Source organism: Balaenoptera ricei, chromosome 15 (assembly GCF_028023285.1).
Source record: "Balaenoptera ricei isolate mBalRic1 chromosome 15, mBalRic1.hap2, whole genome shotgun sequence".
Lineage (NCBI taxonomy): Eukaryota > Metazoa > Chordata > Mammalia > Artiodactyla > Balaenopteridae > Balaenoptera > Balaenoptera ricei.
Window position 1 is genome coordinate 69,934,206 of NC_082653.1, and position 20,488 is coordinate 69,954,693.

A 20,488-nucleotide genomic window follows, 5' to 3' on the forward strand; every position below is an offset into this window, starting at 1 on the left:
TTTCCACATATTCCTTCCCTCACAATATTTCAAAGGCGATTATGTGTGCAAAGCTCTTCGCCCAGTTCCTGGGGTAGAGTCAGCACTCAGTAAATACTTGTTCAATTACTGAATGAGACTGAGCCCCAACTGACTGTAACACTGACACTTGTTTTTCCGGCTGGATTCTCTGCCCTTCGCCCCAGTGCTGAGGATCCTTCCAGCTCTTCCGCTCTGAGTTAACTACAGTTATAAAATTTCGTGACTAGCAATAAGAAACCCAGTGGCCTCTCAAAGCACCTAAGACTACAATTCCCGGAGAGCATTGCGGTGCTCCCTTGCGTCAATTTCAGTTTACTTTCTCCCTCCGGGAACTTCCGGGTTGTGTGGGCGGGGACAATGGAGTTGTCCAATGGGCACCTCCGAGGGCTGATGGGCGGGGAAATTGTCCAATGAGCATCTCCGCAAAGGCGCCAATCAGCGGGAAGGTTGCTGGCGCAGCCGCCCTGGGCGGCGTCACTGAGCCGCGCCAGCTGAGCCTTGTAAGAGCTGAGTCCGTCTCTACTACCTTGTCCGGGGCTCGCTCCTTCTCCCGGCGTCCGTCGACCCCGCTTCCATGTCACCGGTGGACGCAGCACCCCGAAACCTTCACGCCCATGGCCACTAGCCTGAGGAGGGCTTCTTTCACTGCATCTTCTTCTTCCCCTACCGACACGGACGACGAGGGCGTGCGCGGCACTTGCGAAGATGCTTCTATATGCAAGAGGTGACTGCCTGGCGCGGGGTTAGGGGCCGGCATCTCCGGGGGGCTGGGGCCTAGGTGGGAGGCGGGCCTGTGTCTAAGGCATACGCTTTTACGCCGGAAGTCACCCGTCAACTCGTGCGACATCTGTGAAATGCTCAGAGCAGGCATTCATCTACTTAACTCATAATTATCTAATTTTTGCTGTGGGCCAGGCACGGTACAAGCCCGCGGATACCGTGCCTGGGATACGGCGCTGAACCAGGCAGACGTGGACTTGGCCTTCTCGGAGCCAAAGTCTTGCTGGAAACACACTTGAAGCGAGTACTAACAACAGTTTTGATAGGTTATGGGGAGAAGTGCAGAGTCTCCCTCTTTTGTAGGTTACATTCCATTGGGACTTGGCGTGATCCCCATTGTGCACCTGAAACTCAGGTCAATTAAGGGGGGAAATGACCTGTCTAGGGTCACATAATATTTGTGTGCAGAGCCAGTATTTTCCAGAGCGCTTTCCTGTGTGCTATTGGAGTCTACACTTTTGCAGGCGTAGTGAGGGCTATGTGGGGGGGCGTTGCGAGCACAGGTATGTGTCACGTACCTGAAAGCATGAAAAAGAAAGCATGAGACTTGAGTGTATGCCACTCATTCATTCATTCAACAAAAATTATTGAGGGAATTCAGTGGCGGTCCAGTGGTTAGGACTCTGCACTTTCACTGCCAAGGGTGCGGGTTCAGTCCCTGGTCAGGGAACTGAGATCCCACAAGCCTGGCGGGGCGGCCAAAAACAAAAACAAAAAAACCCCCAAATTATGGAGAGCTTACTTCCTTTTGGCTGGTTGGTGGGTATTCAGTGATTGAGAACACATGATGAAGAAGATTGACATGGTGTCTGAACTCACCCCCTAGTTGGAAAAGACAGGAAGCAAATAATAACCCAGGAAGTAATACAATTACAACTTTGTGTTTAATGCTGAGAAATACAGTGCGCCATTAGAGTTTGAAATTTAGTTGAGAACAGGTGACTTAAAAAAAAGAAAGAAAATAGGGGTATAGGAGGGTGTTCAGGCAGGTCAAGGAAGGAGTATGGACTGTTTGAGGAACTGATTGAATGCCTTGGAAGCTGCGGCCTTGTAGGGACCTGGTGGGGAAAACAAGTTTTGGGTTGAGGCTTGAACTTTTTGTGGGTCTTGGAGACTAAGCATAGTGATTCCGAGCATGGACTCTGGAGCCAGACTGTCAAGCTGGGCCATTCACTAGCTGCGTAAACTTGGGCAGGTTACTAAATCACTCTGTGTCTCAGTCTCTTGATCTGTAAAGTGGGGATGAAAATAATACCCACTTCATAGGTGCTTGTAAAGATGAAATGATATTAAATATTAGTAAAGCACTTAGTGCAGTGTCTGGCGTGTAGTACGTGTTAGTGGTGGTTGATTAAATAAATAAATAAATACATTCATAAGTATTAAAGGCTCGGAGGCAGTCCCTGCTGAAATTTGTGAACTTAAATGAATTATACCCAACTGTATTTCTTCTCCAGCTTTTGATCTCTATTGACCACATCTGTAGCATTATTGAATTAGAAGCAATTTTTCTCGTATTTGACTGCTGTTTGCTAAGAGAATAAGAAGTGCCGTCAGAATTACCAGAGAGAAATAAAATACTTTTCAGTAGCACGTTAGGGCTAGGTTTATTTAATATTTATTGGAAATACTTGGCTCATTTAATATTTGTTGGTAACATTTTTGGCCAACTTGCCTATATAAAGCAAATTAGGTACTATATATAAAATAGATAACTAATAAAAACCTACTGTCTAGCACAGGGAACTCTACTCAATACCTTGTAATGACCTGTATGGGAAAAGAATCTTAAAAAAGAGTAGATATAGGGCTTCCCTGGTGGCGCAGTGGTTGAGAATCTGCCTGCCAATGCAGGGGACACGGGTTCGAGCCCTGGTCTGGGAAGATCCCACATGCCGCGGAGCAACTGGGCCTGTGAGCCGCAACTACTGAGCCTGCGCGTCTGGAGCCTGTGCTCCGCAACAAGAGAGGCCACGATAGTGAGAGGCCCGCACACCGCGATGAAGAGTGGCCCCCGCTCTCCGCAACTAGAGAAAGCCCTCGCACAGAAACGAAGACCCAACACAGCCAAAAATAAATAAATAAATAAATTAATTAATTAAAAAAAAAAAGAGTAGATATATGTAGATGTATAACTGATTCACTTTGCTGTACAGCAGAAATTAACACAACATTGTAAATCAACTACAATACAAATTAATTTAAGAAAATAAAGCAAATTAGCTGTAAAATAGTTCAGACAAGACACAAAAGTACAGAGAAATAGTATAACCAGAGCATGCCTTTCCTTGGCTCTCTGTTGGATGGTTTTTATAATTTCACCTTTTCTCTGCCTCAGTTTCCAATGCCCTTGGTGTCTTCAGACGTCTCAACGTCGTAGGGGAAGTTTGGGTTTGGAACTGCAGAGAATCTAAGGCAGTAGTTCCCAGCCGAAAGTGCACACCAGCATAGCCTTTGGAGCTTTTAAAAGAAACGCAGATACTCAGGGCCGACTCTAGATCCACTGAATCAGAAGCTTCTGGGATAGGTTCCAGGGCCGTAAAAACCAGACATGTTTGCCATCTGGATGCATTTCATCAAAGCTTTTTTTGCACTGGGTTTTCTCTCATCTGGAAAAAACATGAAAAGCGATAGTGAGAATCCATAAGTTAATGTTTTAAGATATTTTGCAGGATTTAATGAATTTCAAGTTCTGTTGATACTGTGACCTGCACCTTCACTGTAACATGTGAAACCCTTAAGTCTTGTCAAAAAGTCATCTTGTTAAATAGGGATTCCTTGTGTTAATTGTGGGCATGTTACTCTCTTTCTGCCTCAGTTTTCTTATCTTTATAATGGGACTAATAATGGTAACTTGCCTTTTAGATGTGAGGATTAAATGAGATAATCCATGCAAAGGTTAGCACAGGATCTGGCACGAAGTGAAGCCTTCAGTAAATTCTTATTGTTATTTTGATTTTTCCTCCAGTCTGAATACTATTTGTTTGAAGTTACTGAAATAGCTGTGGGTCAGGCTGGTTCCTGCCGCCACGAGTTACAGCTGTAAGATCCCTAAAATAATGTTCAGAAGCCGATTAGCTCCCCAGGGCTCCTACAATTCTGTTATTTCTGTTTTAATTTGCTCCCTCCTTTTGGTTCAGAGCCCTTCTGCAGATAATAATGCTGTTATCGGTCTCAGAGGGCTGTTGTGAGGCTTAAATGTGGAGTGCTTCCAAGAGTGCTTGGCACACAGTAGGTGTTCAAAATTGGTAGTTGTTGTCATCGTCACTGCCCCACTGTCACCAAATCATCATCATCATCATCGTCATCACCACAGACTCTATCACTCCTACAGTCCAACAGTTAGAACGCTTCTGATTGGATATATTAGGTTTATGCCTAATAACTCCCATTTGATTCAACAACTATCTATAGTGCACTTACCAGGATGGCTAACTTACCCCACTCCCCAGTCTTCCTTATCTTCCCCATCATGCTGTGCCCCTAAGTCAGTTCCCCACTCTTGTTCGCCCTTTATCGCACCCCTCCTCCTGCAGCCCCCACTGTGCCCTCTGAAATTACCACTCCATAATCACCAGCCGCCTCTATTTCCTCAGCCTCTCTTTAGTCATTCCCTCCCTCTCTTTGTATGGACGCCGGCCCTTCCCTGGGGATATCCTTTTCTTGAAGCCAAGTCATGCCTCTGTCTTCTGATACCCTGGACGTCCTAGAATCGGGAGGGTCAAAATTTGTGTCCTCACTGCTCTTTGTCCCCTCACCCCATTTCTTTGAGGCCCACGTCCCCAGCATCCTCTCCTCCATATTACTGTTTTTTACCTTCTGCCGGTTATTCACCTAATTCATTGATGACTTGGGTATCTGGCCCACAGGCCTTCCTGTCTGCCTCAGTTCTTGCCATCATCCTAGTTGACTTCCTGGCGCGCATGTGGAGGACCCAGTGTACACGCGGGAACACTCATTCTTGGACACCTCATCTGCAGTGATCACCTCTGCTCATCCACCTTTGTCACCATTCCCACCACGATCCCCTGGATTTCCATCCCGGTGCTGCATGCACCACCTCACAGATGAACAATGCAGCGCCCTTCAACCCCAGTCTCTTCTTTTTTTTTAAAAAAACGTGGTGATCCATTTATTTATTTATTTATTTATGGCTGTGTTGGGTCTTCGTTTCTGTGCGAGGGCTTTCTCTAGTTACGGCAAGCGGGGGCCACTCTTCATCGCGGTGCGCGGGCCTCTCACTATCACGGCCTCTCTTGTTGCGGAGCACAAGCTCCAGACGCGCAGGCTCAGTAATTGTGGCTCATGGGCCTAGTTGCTCCACGGCACGCGGGATCCTCCCAGACCAGGGCTCGAACCCGTGTCCCCTGCATTGGCAGGCAGACTCTCAACCACTGCGCCACCAGGGAAGCTCCCCCAGTCTCTTCTTTCCAGCACGCTTGATCAGTTGTTTCTGCTCTGCCCTCAGCATCCTTCTCCTCGGGACCTCCATGGTTTTCCCCAGCCTGTAGACACTTCCCTGCAGGCTGTTACCTCTTAATTGAGCTTCGAGTTCATAGTCCATCCTTCAGTGGTTCTCTTGGCGATGGCTCCATCTCCCTTGCCCTCAGTACTAGTAAACCCAGACCCTGGTTGAACCAGACTCTCCGTTTTCACCCGGAATACCGGTGGTAGAAACCACACAGCGGGGCGGCTTGGTGCTGCTGTGTGATTTCGTGTCAGCCAGCCTCACCTGTGCCCTTACAGCTCATTCCAGCGTGATTCTCTGGCTAGCTCACTTTCCTGTTCTCCAGTGTTTTGAGTGTAAAATGCGTAATGAAAATGAAACATTAAAAAGTTGATAGACATTTTATTTTAGCATTGCCTTATTTTCCAGCCAGTGGGAAGTTTTCTTTTTCATCTATGAATTTGAAACTTTAAAGTTATTAATCTTGGGAAAGCAGATGAAAGCCCCGAGTTAAAATAGGAGACTCTTTTTAAGTTAAGGGAGCTTTGGGGCCTATCCGTAAGGGGTGTTAGAAAGAACTTACAGGATTTGGGCTTCAGTTGGGTAATTTGGGGGAGGGTTCGAGGAAGCAGGGATTTGCCCGGGATTGGGTGCTCACAGGAGGCGGGGACAATTTTGTGATTGGGTAGCTCAGTCTTTTCTAGGGGGAGGTGTGTCTGACTTTTCTAGAGTCAGACACTCTGTGATTTGTAAAGAAGCCACAGTTGCTCATCTCAGCCAGGAGAGAGGAGTGTTTGGGACCCTGTGGCTGGCATGATGACCTTGGTTTTTGTCTGTTAGAATTATGAAGGGGTCCTGTTTTGTCTCAGTTCATCGCTCTTGCAGTGCGACCTTGCGCTGCTGGTCCTGCGAGATTGTTTCTGTCCAACAGAAGGACAGCGTGGCCTCTGTGAGCACCAGGCAAGCATCTAACTGCAGTGAAGCCTGGCTCATGGTACCAGGCCAACTCCTAGCGGTCAGCACTGGTTTTCTTATTTTCACAGGGGAGGAGAGGTGAGTCTTAAAAAGACGAATAGGTGTTTATCAGGCAGAAGAAAATAGCAGGAGCCAAAGAACATAGAGATTGAAGCTCTTGAGGTTGAAGTGTTAGGGGAGCTTGACCTTGGACGGGCGCTGGGTAGCAAGAGAGAATTCCGGAGAGGTTGTCAGAGAACAAAATGGGGAAGGTCCCAAGGACTTTTAAGTTGGGGAACTGACATGATCTGGGTTTGCGTTTTAGAAAAATCCCCAGCAGCTGTGCAGCAGATGGGCTGGTGACAAAGGGAAAGTCTGTTCCCTTTTCCTTCCCGACGGCCACAGCCCTCGCTCACTTGATCTGTTGCAACACATCCTTATTGTTCTACCTGCTTCTAGTCTGGCCATCTCTCCTGTCCAAGTGTTTATACCGGGGCCAGGGTGATTTTTTCAGAATCACAAATCTTATCCTGTCACTTTGCTACTTGAAACTTTTTGATTCTCTGTCAGCCACAAGATAAATAGCGACACACCTCACCTTTCCTGATCTGATCACGCTACCCTGGATCTGATCCTTGCCAACTGGAAATATCTCCATTTGGATTTCTCAGAATTTCTCAAATTTATTATTTCCAAAACTGTGCTCAAGATTACCTTCCCGAATTTTCCTCCACGCCACCCCACCCACCCCAACTCAGTGGGTGATGCCATTGTCCCCTCAGTTAGAGTAAAAAAGGTAGGAGTCATCGTGGAGCTGCCCTTTCACTTACCCACTGTGTGATCAATCACCCAGACCTTAGACTGTGTCTGCAAAATGTTTCTGGAATTTACTTCCTTTCCTCCACCTCTGCGGCTGCCATCTCAGTCCACACTCAGGTCATCCGTAGTCTGAGCCGTGACACTCATCTGCCAACTGAGCTCCCCAATCATGCTTACCTCCCCAAGTCCAGTTCTCACACTGAAGCCAAAGGTTTGCAAAAGGCACATGGGACCTTGTCACTCCCTAGTTTAATGGCTTCTTGTTGCTGTTAGAAGAAGAGCGAAGTATTTCTCACATGGTCCGCCCGGCCCTGCCTGCTCTGTCTGGCTTCTCCTATCTTGCTTCCCCCCACTCTTCCCTTCTCGCCACCGTCCTCTCAGTTCCTCAGGCGAGCCCTGTTCCTGTCTTTCCTGGGGCCTTTCAGCAGGCCGTCCCCTCCCGAAATGCTTTCTCCCACCCTTCCTTGTCTGATCGGCTCCGTGTCATCCCTCAGACTGATGCCTTCATTTGATATTCGTTATTGAGACCCTGCTTAATTTATGGAGGCCCTGTTCTAGTGTGGATGCGGAAGTGAATGAAACAGACAAAAGCGGAGCTCTCATGGGGCATGTATTCCAGTGGAGGAAGCAGCCAGGAAGCAGACGAGCAACATATCTGGCACGTGAGATGGTGGGCGATGCTGTAGGAGTGTTGGAAGGCCACGTGAGCCGGGATGGCCAGGGACCGCCCCATCGAGAAGGTCAGTGCTGGGGAGGGAGTGAGCCCTGAGGATGGACTTCTGGGGAAACAGTGTCCCAGGCAGAGTACAAAGGCCCTGTGGGGCAGGAGCTGGCTCCGCCTGTCCCAGGAGCTGCAAGGCCCGCTGAGTGAGAGGGAGAGGAGCTCTTTTAAGGACGCAGCTTTCACTCGTGAGTGAGATGGGAGCCGCTGGGGGACTCGGAAGACGAAGGTGACCTGACGTGGGTTTGAACAGGATCCCTTCAGCGTCTCTGTTGAAAACAGACTGTAGGGGGCAGCCTGGAGGCAGGGAGATCTGCTCTCAGAATATCCCAAGTCAGAGATGCTGGGGGCTTGGATCAGGATGGTAGCGGTGGAGGTGCTGGGAATCCGATAGATTCTGGATACACTGTGGAGGTCAGGCTGATAGAATGTACTGACGGATTGGATGTGTGATGAGGAGTTAAAGATGACGCCAAGATTTCTGTCTTATCTCAGATGTGGCTCCTTCCAGGAGGCCTCTTTGGCCCCTGCAGACAAGATGTAGCCTCTGTTCCGTGTTCTCATAACACTCTGTGCGTCTCCTTTGTGGTCATCAGCCCAGTTGTAGTTCAGACATGCTGTTTAATGTCTGTCCCTCCGAGCAGAATGAAAACAACACAAAGCAGGAACCTGTCTACCTTAGTGCCATTCGCATTGTAGGCACACAATAATTATCTGTCGGATGGCTAAATTGATTAGACCCGAATGCAAATGCTCAAGATTATATATTTCCTGATGAGGTCTTAAAAATTCTGGTTTTCTGTTTAACTGGTTTTCAGTGGTCCGTATGTGTTAGAAGCCAGACCAGGGGCTGTAAGGCTGAAATTCCACTGTGCAAATAATAGAAGTTCATCTGATTTCTCAACCGAATCGACAGATGTCCCCCACTACCCCGTCATGAAAGCAGGACACAGGATCACCTCTCAGGAAAGCCAGCGTTTTCCTGAGGGCCCTGGCCTCTCCAGCACACTGATTGCGTCTTCAGCTATGCCCCAGAGAGCAGGGCTAAGATTTTGATCTGAAATATTTTGAAGGCAGGTGCCAAGGTACTTTCCACTCCCAGAGAAGACATGTCACTTTAGAACTAGAACATACTGTGGAGGATACGTTAGCTGCCAACCTTGCCCATCAAAAAGGTCAAATAAACTGTGGATGTTTTATCGCCCCCATTTTTTATTTTTAATAAAAGGAAAATATTAGATTTTGGAAAACATTTGTGAAAGGTAGTGATCTTAGATCTCAAATAGTAATATCACATCTTTTTTTTTTCCCCTCTCTTAAAAGCTTAATTTTTTTAAATGAGAAAGGTGAATACAATTGACTCTTGAGCAAGATGGGTTTGAACTGCACAGGCCCACTTATGCAGGGAGAGTGTTTTTTCATTAAATACAGTTCTACACGATCCAAAGTTGTCAAATCTGCAGATGCGGAACCGAGGATACAGAGGGCCAACTGTAAAGCTATACCTGGATTTTCTACTGCGTGGGGGTCAGTACCCCTAACCTCCACGTTGTTCAAGGGTCAGCTGTACTTTTTCCCCACTCAGGAGCCTACTATGAACATATTGTACATGTAATTTCACCCAGATCTGCCTCATTCTTTTTATTGGCTGTACAGTATTCTGCAGTGTGGTTGTACCTTATTTGACTGTTCTTCTTTTGGTCAACATTTAGGTGGTTATGATTTTGCTCTTAAAATCGTGCTGTGATGAGCATCTTTGCACACGTGTTTGAATTTTCCCATGAGACAGATTTCAGGGGAGAGGCTTCTGCAAGATGGTCCTCCAAGGAGGTGATAATCCGTTTCCATTCTTATCCATGGTGAACGGAGATGCTAATCATGGAACATTCTCAGTCTCTTAGATTGTTCACCAACTGGCAGGTGGAAGATAACACCTGTTCTTAATTTGTATTCCTAAAATCACGAGTGAGACCGAGCATTTTTTGTCTGCTCACACACTCATTGATATTTTCTGTGTGAATCCTCTCTCCCATGTTGCTGTCCTACTGGGTTGTTGTCTTTTTCTTGTTCGGTTATTTGTATTTTTATTATTGATTTGTAAGAACCTTTTGTATCTGGAATAGTAATCCTTTGCCTTGGTATTTGTTGCAGCATTTTCTCTCAAGCTGTTGCTTGTCTTTCAGTATAGCTTGTACTGTACATTTCATAACACAGAAATGGTGACGCTTTAGGGTATAGAATCTGACAGTCTAACTTTATGGCTTGTGGTTTTTGGGTAAAGCTTTGAAAGGCCATTCTCAATCTTTATAACATTTTATTTTAGCACTTCTATGGTTTTGGCTTTTATGCTTAGATCATTCATCTATATTTATTATTTTGGACGTTATAAAGTAGCAGTTTTAACTTAATTTTGTCTCAAATTATTAGCCAGTTGTTCCTATATCATCTATTGAATGGTCTTATTTTCCCCATTGACTTGAAATGTCACTTGTATACTAAATTCTTATATATACTTTAACACAGCAGTGCATAGGTCATTCTTTTTTTTTATTGAAGTATAGTTGATTTACAATATCGTGTTAGTTTCAGGTGTACAGCACAGTGATTCAGTTATACATATATATATGTATATGTATATCCTTCTTCAGATTCTCTTTCCTTATAGGTTATTACAAAACATCGAGTATAGTTCCTTGTGCTTTACAGTAGGTCCTTGGTTGTCATTTCTTGACTTCCAGTTGAAATCGCTTTTTTTTTTTTTCCCCATTTTGATGTCTGAAAACTTTCGACTCACAAAGTTACTCAGCTGTGAATTGATTCAGAGCTCCCACAGCTTTCTTCGCAGGGTGAAGATAGGTTTGTAGCAGGGTTATCAGAATTTTTTAGTCTGTTTGAGCAGCTGTGCTCCAGGAAGAAAGAAAAGGAAGGGATACTAGCAAGAGACATGTATGTGTCTGAATCTGCCCATTTTCATCAGGAAAGCAGTAGCTTTTTGGGAAGCCCAACCCTGTAGACTTGTACTTCTCATTAGCCATCATTAGGACACATGGCTCCACTCCTGGGTGCAGGAAAGTGTGGGGAGGTAAGAATTTCTAATAGGGCAGATTGATGCCTCAAACAAAATTGGGGTCCTCTTAGGAAGAAAGGGTGAATGGATATTGGAAAGGGAACTTGGAGGATTTGCTACATCCCTCACCTTTTTTTTTTCCTTCTAGGATTTCCTCAGGTATTCTTAAGAGAGAAGGGAAATGGGGAGAGGGAGATAATTTATACAGAATAAAATGTTCGGTTTGATGAGTGTTGATAGTTGCATATATCTGTGTACCACCACCCGAAACAAGATACAAAATATTTCTGAAACTCCAGAAAGTTCCCTTATCTCTAGTTAGTCTCCTTACCACTCCCCCGCCCCCCAGCAACCATTTTCTGTTTCAGGCTACCATAGATTTACCTATTCTTGAATGCCATATAAACAGAATCATACAGTATGCATTCTTTTTGTGTCTTCTTTCACTCAAGATGTTCTTTGAGATTCATCCATGTTGTACACGTTGTCACAGATAAAGCCGGATGCTAAAGTGGTAAGGTCAGATTTTAATCAGTAATAACTATTGCAACAGGGAAAAGAATCCAGCATGAACTAAACTCAACTCTGATTTGTACAGCTGGTGTTTTAAAGGGCAAATGAGGGAGGAAGGAGGGGGGCAAGCAGGGATTCAGTAGAATCAGAGAAAAAATTACAGAAAATGGGAAAAGGGAGTGTTGATCCACCAGAAACCGTCTGGATTCACTAGCTGGGAGACAGGGAGGCCCTATCTTTAGGTGTTGCCTGGAACCAGCAGTAAGTTCTTTTGGCAGCCTTGAGTTTTCTCAGGCAGGCATGCTAAGGGGAACTAGAGACACCCTAGCGGTGTGGCCTTGAGCTGTTAGGAACTATGTTAATGTTTGCTCAGGTCTTTATATTATAGGCCACAGTTGAGGTCTAGTAGAGGAGGTCTCAGAGGAGCCTGGCTAGAGTTTGGTCAAGGAGAGAATCTTTGTCAGGGTAAAATAGTTTGCTCCTTTTTGTGTTGTATAAATGTACCACGATTTGTTCATCCATTCACCTGATGATGGACATTTGAGTCGTATCTAGTTTTTGGCCACGGTGAATAGGCTGCAATGAACATTCTTATATAAGCCTGAAATTTTTTTGGATAAATATCTAGAAGTAGAATTGCTTAGTCATAGGGTGGGTATGTATTTAACTGCCCGACTAATTTCCAAAGTGGTTTATCAGATTACACTTCCCACCAGCAATGTATCAAAACTCCAGTTGCTCCATATCCTTGTTAAACATTCAGTATTGTTAGTGAGTGTGAAATAGCATCTCATTAAGGTGTGAAATGGCATTTCCCTGGTGACAGATGTATACTTATTGTGTACTTATTGGCCATGCCTGCATCTTCTTTTGTGAATTGTCTGTTCAGGCCCTTGCCCATTTTCACTAATGATGATAATGTTGATTTTGACTTGTTGGAGTTCATTATATATTCTGTATAGGAATCGTTTGTCAGATAGATGTGTTGTAAATATACGTACACATATAGGAAAGTGAAAATTTTAAATATTATTTACAATAGCATTAAAAAACCAACTGTCTAAATCCCAGTCAAAACCCTAGCCATCTTTTTTGAAGAAATTAACAATTTATTCTAAAATGTATATGGAAACACAAAAAATCTAGACTAGCCCAAAAAAATCTTCAAAAGAAGAGTGAAGTTGGGGGACTTACACTGCTTAATCTACTGAATTTTAAGACCCACTGTAAAACTACAGTGATCAAAACAATGTGGTTTTTGCATAAAGGTAGAAAAATAGATCAATGAAACAGAAATAGACCTATACCGGTGCTGTCAGTTGATTTTTGCCCCGAGTGCCAAGTCAGTTCAGTGGGGAAAAGTCAAGTCTTTTTAACCAATAATTCTGGATCAACTGGATATTCAAGTGGAAACAGAATGAACACGGACCTCCTTCTGTACCCACATACTAATTTGGGATGGACCATAAACCTAAATATGAAAGCTAGAACCGCAAAGCTTCTGTATGAAAACATAGGGGAATTACCTTGGCAGCCTTGGGGTAGGTAAATATTTAGTATGTAGAACACAAAAAGTACTAACTACAAAGGAAAAAGAGATAAACTGAGAAAATGAACAGACAAGCCTCAGACTGGAGAAAATATTCAGAATACAGGTTCTTAAATGTTTTATTTTTTTCAAAAGTACATCAACATTATTCAGGTCCATGGCATCCTGTTACTGTGTTCTGTATTAATTTTATTAATTACATTTTCTGTTTTTTTGGTTAAAAAGTTAGATATGGGACATTGTACCAAAGGGACTGATTTGATTCTTCTACTTATTTCAGTCTCTGTGAATGTAGGTTCCTTTTCCGTTTACGCTTTGCCCACTATTCAGTGACTGCTTACAAGAGAGACAGTAGATTGTAGATCATATTACTTCTTGTAAAGTAATTAGATGTTAGATGAAGCCAAAAGGCAATACCAGTAGTCTCCTTTGGGAGGAAACTAGCCTGTGAGTCTTCTTAGTTATTCAGGCCCAGTTTTTTAGATGATTGAACACTTAAGGTCTGCCAATCTGCTTAGGAAAACAAAAAGAAGCTTTCAAGAGCTCCCAAGAAAGGAAGCAAATCCACACTCTGTTTAGGTACAGAGTCTGTTGCCCTTAAGACTTTGCTTCCTATCTTCCATTTATAAACCAAGAATAGAACCAACAGGAAATAGAAACCAAAAATTGAAACTAAAAGATGTAGAAGAACAACAATAAAATTAAAAGTTAGAGGACCACAAGAAGTATGCAGTTAAAATCCCAAACTTGAAAATTAGTGCTGAGAATATTTGGTTGATTTTTGCAATTGCATATATATGGATATACATACATACAGATACATAAGTATCTATAAGCAACTAAGCAACACACACACACACACACACACACACACACACACACACACACACACACACGATAGATATGTACCATTTAAGCACTGAAGTGTTGGGGGAGGGATCTAAATCCAGGTGGGTAGGTAGGTTTGTAAAGCAGTCAAATTAATTTCCCTAAAGGTTCTACAGCTTGGGCAAACTACTTTAGGGTTGTTACAAGGGCTGAATGTGTACCTATTTGTCAAGCATTTGAATGATGCCTGGCACGCAGTAAGCACGCCGTCAGTGTCCAGGAGAAGTGAAACAAGCCAGCCCCAGCCTTGATCCTCATGGTCGGAGAGACCAGGGGGGGCCCTTTCCCATTCCCTGAATCCTCAGATGAAGAGATGCCTATTGGAAGGCGTCTCACAACTTCACATGAATTTCCCATTGTTGCAGCTGACAGTTACGCAAATAGGACAGAATCAGTAAATGTTTCTTTAATGAGTTGGTGGTTGGGCCAGATCACTGTTTCCCACGAGAGGAATGTGAGATGGTTTTAGGCGGTACACAGATAGATGTTTTAAATGTTAATGGTTAGGTATTTGTTACAGTGTGTGTTAGAAGAAAATATTAGGTAGCACATCAGACCTGAGTACTAAGAAAATTGAGTTTATTTAAAGACATATTACATTGGGGAGGAGGGGTGGGGGAGGGAAGGATTGTGAGTTTGGGGTTGCAGATGCAAACTATTATATATAGGATGGTTAGACAACAAGGTCCTGCTGTATAGCACAGGGAACTATATTCAATATCCTGTGATAAACCATAATGGAAAAGCATATGAAAAAGAATATATATATGTATAACTGAATCATTTTGCTGTACAGCAGAAGTTAACACATTGTAAATCAACTACATTTTAATGAAATAAATGTTAAAAAAAAGACATTACTTTGAACAGGTGGTATGTGAGTGTCATGAGCATTTTGAAAGCAATAGTGATTGAATGAAGATTGAGTGAATCTGTCAGGTCTTTCCAGATCTGAGATTTTTGATTCTTTGATTCTGGGTTTGAAACATGAAATCAAGATATTCAAATGGAAGGGATGTTTCTGGATTTGGGAAACAGAGGACGATCGTGGAAGTGACAGAACTAGGTGCACAGTATTGGGGTGTGGAGATAACCACTATTAACATTTTGGTATCTACTCTGGGCAGTCTTTATATATATATGTGTACGTTCATTCTAACAAACTTGGGAATGTCCTGTCCATATAATCTTGTAGCCTGTTTTGTCGACCCGATACTATAACTCCAGGTACAGCGTTCTTGTAAAAAAAAAAATCTTTGTGTTCATTCGTGGTTATTTCCTAAGGATAAAATCCCAGAAGTGGGACTGTTTGGCTGTTGTGTTCGCACGTTATTCTGGCTTCTTATACCTGTTGCCACAGTGCCTTGAAGCATGACCGTGCCAGTTTCCGGTTTGGGCATTGGTGCTCCAGGGCACTCTTCCTCATTCCTCTCCAAAGCCAGGTTCTATAAAAAAGAGTTTTATTGCTGATTTGATAAGAGCAGTACTGCTCTCTGTTTTTGCTTTCATTTTCATTTTGCTTTTTTTTTTTTTTTAATCATTGATAAGGCTGAGCTTTTTGTATGTTCATTGGTCAGTTTTTCTTCTTTTGTGAATGGTTCATTTTTGTCCTTTACCCATTCTTTTTCTTCTGGAATATTAGTTTTTTCCCGTATTAATTTATGAGTCCTTTATACTGTAAGGATATTAGCACTTTGTGACCTGTTACAAATATTTTTCCTAGTGTAATATTTGCCTTGTATGTTCGTTTATGAAATCCAAACTTACTGTTGCTCTTGTTGTGAAGACAATACTATCTTTTTGATGGAAATAATTAACTTAGTTTAAACAGAAATAGAATAACATCATTTAAAAATGGCAGATATTGGGCCTTCCCTGGTTGTCCAGTGGTTAGGACTCCGCGCTTCTACTGCAGGGGGCACGGGTTTGATCCCTGGTCGGGGAACTAAGATTCCACATGCCGTGTAGCACAGCCGAAAAAAAAAAAAAAAGGCAAATATTCCTCCCTTGTTAGCTATTATGTTGCTAAATGTTGACATCTGGCGAGTCCCTTGTCATCATAGGCAATGGTGGTTCCTCATAGTTCAGTACTATTTTTTAAAATTGAAATATAGTTGATTTACAATGTTGTGTTAGTTTCAGGTGTACAACAAAGTGATTTCAGTCATACATATAAATGTGACAATACTATCTGAGCCATTTTGTGGCACACATGGTCTTGCATTTTAACTTCTCTGAAATCAGATGTGACTTACTCTCGATGTGTCCTGCAGACACTGTCAAGTCTCTTAGAGGTGTTCTCACCTGTGCAAGCTGGCGCGGAGGTTATTTCTGCTGGCATGGTATGGCTGGGCGGCTGTGACCCCGGTCCCCGGTGCTTTTAGTCCACATACTGTTTAAGGGCCATTTGCAGAAAGAACCCGGATCCTGATTGCTGTTGAAAATCATCCCTTGATACCTTCTAATGAGATCAAGAAAGAGCCAGTATCAAAACTTCCAGGGTGAGGATTAGCTGCTTGGAAGAAAATCTCAGAGAAGATGGTGGAGATCTGTTAAGGAATGTATCCTTGCCAACGCCCTCGATGGCACGGAGGTTGATATTGTGTTGAAAGGCACAGACATCCTGAAAGTGAAGTCTTAGCAGCTTACTTCACTCACCTTTTCCTTTTTCTGTCTGTACAAGAGAGAGAGATGATGACACTCTGTCCCAATGAAGGAGCTTTTTCAGTAACCACAAAATTAAAATTCTGAACGATAAGAAAAACATTAACTAATTGGCAGCGTTTTTTAACTTCTTTTTTCTTTATTTTCTTTATTTATTTTTATTTTTATTTTTTGGCTGCGTTGGGTCTTCGTTGCTGTGCGTGGGCTTTCTCTAGTTGCGGCGAGCAGGGGCTACCCTTCCTTGTGGTGTGAAGGCTTCTCATTGCGGTGGCTTCTCTTGTTGCGGAGTGCGGGCTCAGTAGTTACAGCGCACGGGCTCTAGGGCATGCGGGCTTCAGTAGTTGTGGCATGCGGGCTCAGTAGTTGTGGCGCGTGGGTTCTAGAGTGCAGGCTCAGTAGTTGTGGCGCATAGGCTTAGTTGTTCCGTGGCATGTGGGATCTTCCCGGACCTGGGATCGAACCCGTGTCCCCTGCCTTGGCAGGTGGATTCTTAACCACTGTGCCACCCGGGAAGTCCCTTTAATTTCTTTTTTCAGTCTTACAATTGGTGGTGTCCTGGATATAACGAAATATAGCCCATGTTTCGTGAACCTCTCGCCGTCCCCAGTTCTTCTAGTTCACGTTTCAGATGACTGGTTAGTACTCACTGTGTGGGTGCACTGTAATCTGCTCGGCTGAGTCATGGTGCCCGCCTCCCTTCAGAGCTCCCAGCAGCAGTGCCCAGCAGCAGCACCCTCTTCCTCCTTCGCAGCAGTGTGTTGTACATCTTTCTGTCTTGGCCACTCTCACAGGCAAAGCAGTGAGCCTTCTTCCTCGGAGGCATGGGAACCACTGGCAGTCATCTAGATTCGAGGACTGCAAAGAGACACGTGTTGGAAAAATTAGGAAGTAGGAGTCATGGGAACTAGTGATCGAGGGTCCTTGTGTTATGTCCATGTGTCTCCCCAAATGATCGGGGGTCCTTGTGTTATGTCCAGGCATCTCCCCAAGTGATGGGGGTCCTTGTGTTATGTCTGGGCATCTCCCCAAGTAATGGGGGTACCTGTGTTATGTCCGTGCATCTCCCCACCTTTCTGTACCGCTGCACATCACTGACCGTGTCCATTGTGTTGTGGAGATCCATCCCAGGCTCCTGCCAGGCCCTGTGTGACCTGAGTCTGCTTCTCTCTCCAACCTCTTCTCCAGTTTCTCCTGTTTTCTTACTCTTCTCCGGCCGCCCTGCCTACTTCCTGCTACTAGAACACTCCACATGCACTCCCACCCCCGAGTGTTTGTATCTGCTGTTCCTCCTACCTGGAATGCCTTTTGCACAGCTGCCTTTCCCTAATTCTCTAGGACTCGACTCAGCCATGCCCTTTAAGAGAGGTCTTCCCTTTCACCTCTAAAGTAGGTCCTCCATCCACCATACCATTATATCCCTCGTTTGTCATAATCTCTGTCTTTGTCTCTGTCCCTTCTCTGTTTTGTTCACCACTGTAACCCAATGCCTGGCACTTAGCAGACACTCAATAAATATTGCTAGACCGAATCAGTAGTATTAAATCAACTGATAATGCAGAGTTGGGAGGAATAGAAACTGCTCCTTGTTATCCGAGAGGGCACTAATAAATCCAGCAAGGAACACTTAGAGGGAGGCAAATTGATCAGCTTTTCAACAGTTCAAGTTTCTTCGCAGTGGGGTGAGTGCCTTCTCTGTGGGGAGTAGTCAACAGTGGCTCCATATTGTCGAAAGGATTCTTGCTCTGGATGTTGGGCTTGACTAAGGTCCCTTCCAAGCTTTAAAATGTTGGAGGCGTGTTCTCATCACTGGTTTACCGTTCTTGCTTCAACTGCAGATATGGCTTTTACCACTAGATGGCGCGAGATGATTCCTTTGAAATCAGTGTTCCTCAAACTGCCACCCACAGTGAGAACACATTTTTCACGGCACTTACACCCCCAACACACATTTGAAACAAAAGCTTCACAAAACACTCTTACAATGTGGAATGATGCTGCTATTTTCTGTTTTACTCTGTTCTACTTCATTTTCTAAAAGGGAGATTTGCAAATTATTACATCGATTTTATGATATGAATGGGTCACAACTCATTGTTTGAAAGGCACTATTTTATTTTATTTTATAATTTTATTTTATTTTATGGGCCGTGCTGTGTGGCTCGCGGGATCTTAGTTCCCCGACCAGGCATTGAACCCTTGCCCTCAGCAGTGAAAGCGCAGAGTCCTAACCACTGGACCACTGGGGAATTCCTGAAAAGCACTATTTTAGACAACTGAGCAAGTTTGTTTGTAAAACTCTGTGGGTCTGCTGTTTTCCTCGGACAGCCTGGGCTTATAGCAAATTGTGTTCCTTAGTACTTTGTGTGTTTCTGTGTTGAGTTGCTGCCTTGAGTAGTTGAACATATGTGCTTCGTTGTGGGTGTCTATGGATGTGCAAACGTGGATGCGAGAGACTGGAGGAGGCATGTTTGTGCAGAATTCAGCACCTGTTGCTGTCAAGGCAGCAGTAAGCCTTGTTGGTAGATATGAAGAAAAGGAAAGATGTAATATGTGCTCTGGGAGCTTAGAACTTAGCTGGGTGACACCACACACACACACACACACACACACACACACACACACACACACACAAACAAACACAAACACCCAGCCACCTTAAGTTTCAGCTTATTTATCAAGCAACATGGAAATGGATGTATTATTCAGGATATCACTTAGGATGCTTAAGACTGCAAGTAACAGAAGCCTGACTCAATTTGACTTAAGTGGTAAAGATGTTTCTTATCTCACTAAGTATTCGTTGCCAGGTAGAGAAGGCTCCAGGCCCACAGGGGTGTGGCTTGGCCTTAGGGATCAAGGTTCCTTCCCTGACTTCTCATTTGTCCAAAGGCTGGTTCCACTCATGGTCGCCAGGAGACTTCCAGTGGTAATCAGGGCTTCAGCTCCTAGGCCTGGAACACTACAACTTCAACTGCTTGTAGTGTAGACTGGGGTACAGAGAGTTTGGGCTACCCTAGCATTTTCCAAGTTATAGCTGTTTTATTTGCTCCTAGTTTCCCCACTGTGACCTCCTTAAGGGACATGAAAGGACAGGTATTTAATACGAAGTCAGGAGAAATACTTTGGTAGTTGTTAGTGATGTTGGCCAAATATTTCTGGGTCTCCCTTCCCCTGGACACAAAACTTTTGGTTGAGCAGAGTTACCTGACTAGCTCTGGCCAGTGAGTTTGCTGAATGAATAATTGGTTGCAGGTCTTCTGTATGAAGTATGAGGTGAGGTTATTTGCTGTTTAGGGTCCTGGGAAAGGAATTAGTGATAAGAGGGAAGAGGTAAGAAATGGTCGTGGTGGGAAAGGTGATGGGCAGTGTATGTGAATGCAGAGGTGGATGGATGTCTGTTTAAACTTGTGCTGGAGCATTAAATGTGATTTGGCCTTTTTTAAATTGAAGTATGGTTGCTTTTTAATGTTGTGTTAATTACTGCTGTACAGCAAAGTGATTCAGTTATACATATATATACATTCTTTTTTAAAAAAAACATTCTTTTCCATTATGGTTTATCATAGGATATGGAATATAGTCCCCTGTGCTCTACAGCAGGACCTTGTTGTTTATCCATTCTGTATATAAAGCTTACATCTGCTACCCCCAACCTCCCACTCCATCCCTCCCTCAACCCCCTCCCCCTTGGCAACCACCAGTCTGTTCTCTGTGTCCATGAGTCTGTTTCTGTTTCATAGATAGGTTCATTTGTATCATATTTTTAGATTCCACGTATAAGTGATATCACATGGTATTTGTCTTTCTCCTTCTGACTTACTTCACTTAGTATGATGATCTCTAGTTGCATGATTTGGCCTTTTGAGGTCAATAAATTCCCTGTGGATCCTTGACCTGGTTCCTGGGAACTTGGCCGTGGAATCTGGCCTGAACCTACTCTCTACTCACCTGCTTCCTTTTTCATCTCTTTCAGGTTTGCAGTGAGCGTTGGCTACTGGCAGGACCCTTACATCCAGCATTTGGTGAGACTATCTAAAGAGAGGAAGGCCCCGGAAATTAACAGAG

At 44.0% G+C, this 20,488-nt stretch overlaps 1 protein-coding gene across 1 annotated transcript in view; it reads left to right on the top strand.

The window, feature by feature from the left end:
• Positions 1 to 485: 485 nt before the first annotated feature.
• Positions 486 to 20,488, top strand: part of LCMT1 (leucine carboxyl methyltransferase 1) — a 55,151-nt gene continuing 35,148 nt past the window's right edge. Inside the window, exons 1-2 of the mRNA XM_059897685.1 lie at positions 486 to 745; positions 20,397 to 20,488. Of these exons, the coding sequence (XP_059753668.1) occupies positions 636 to 745; positions 20,397 to 20,488 (202 nt within the window). The 5' untranslated portion in view covers positions 486 to 635. The remainder of the gene's footprint in view (positions 746 to 20,396) is intronic.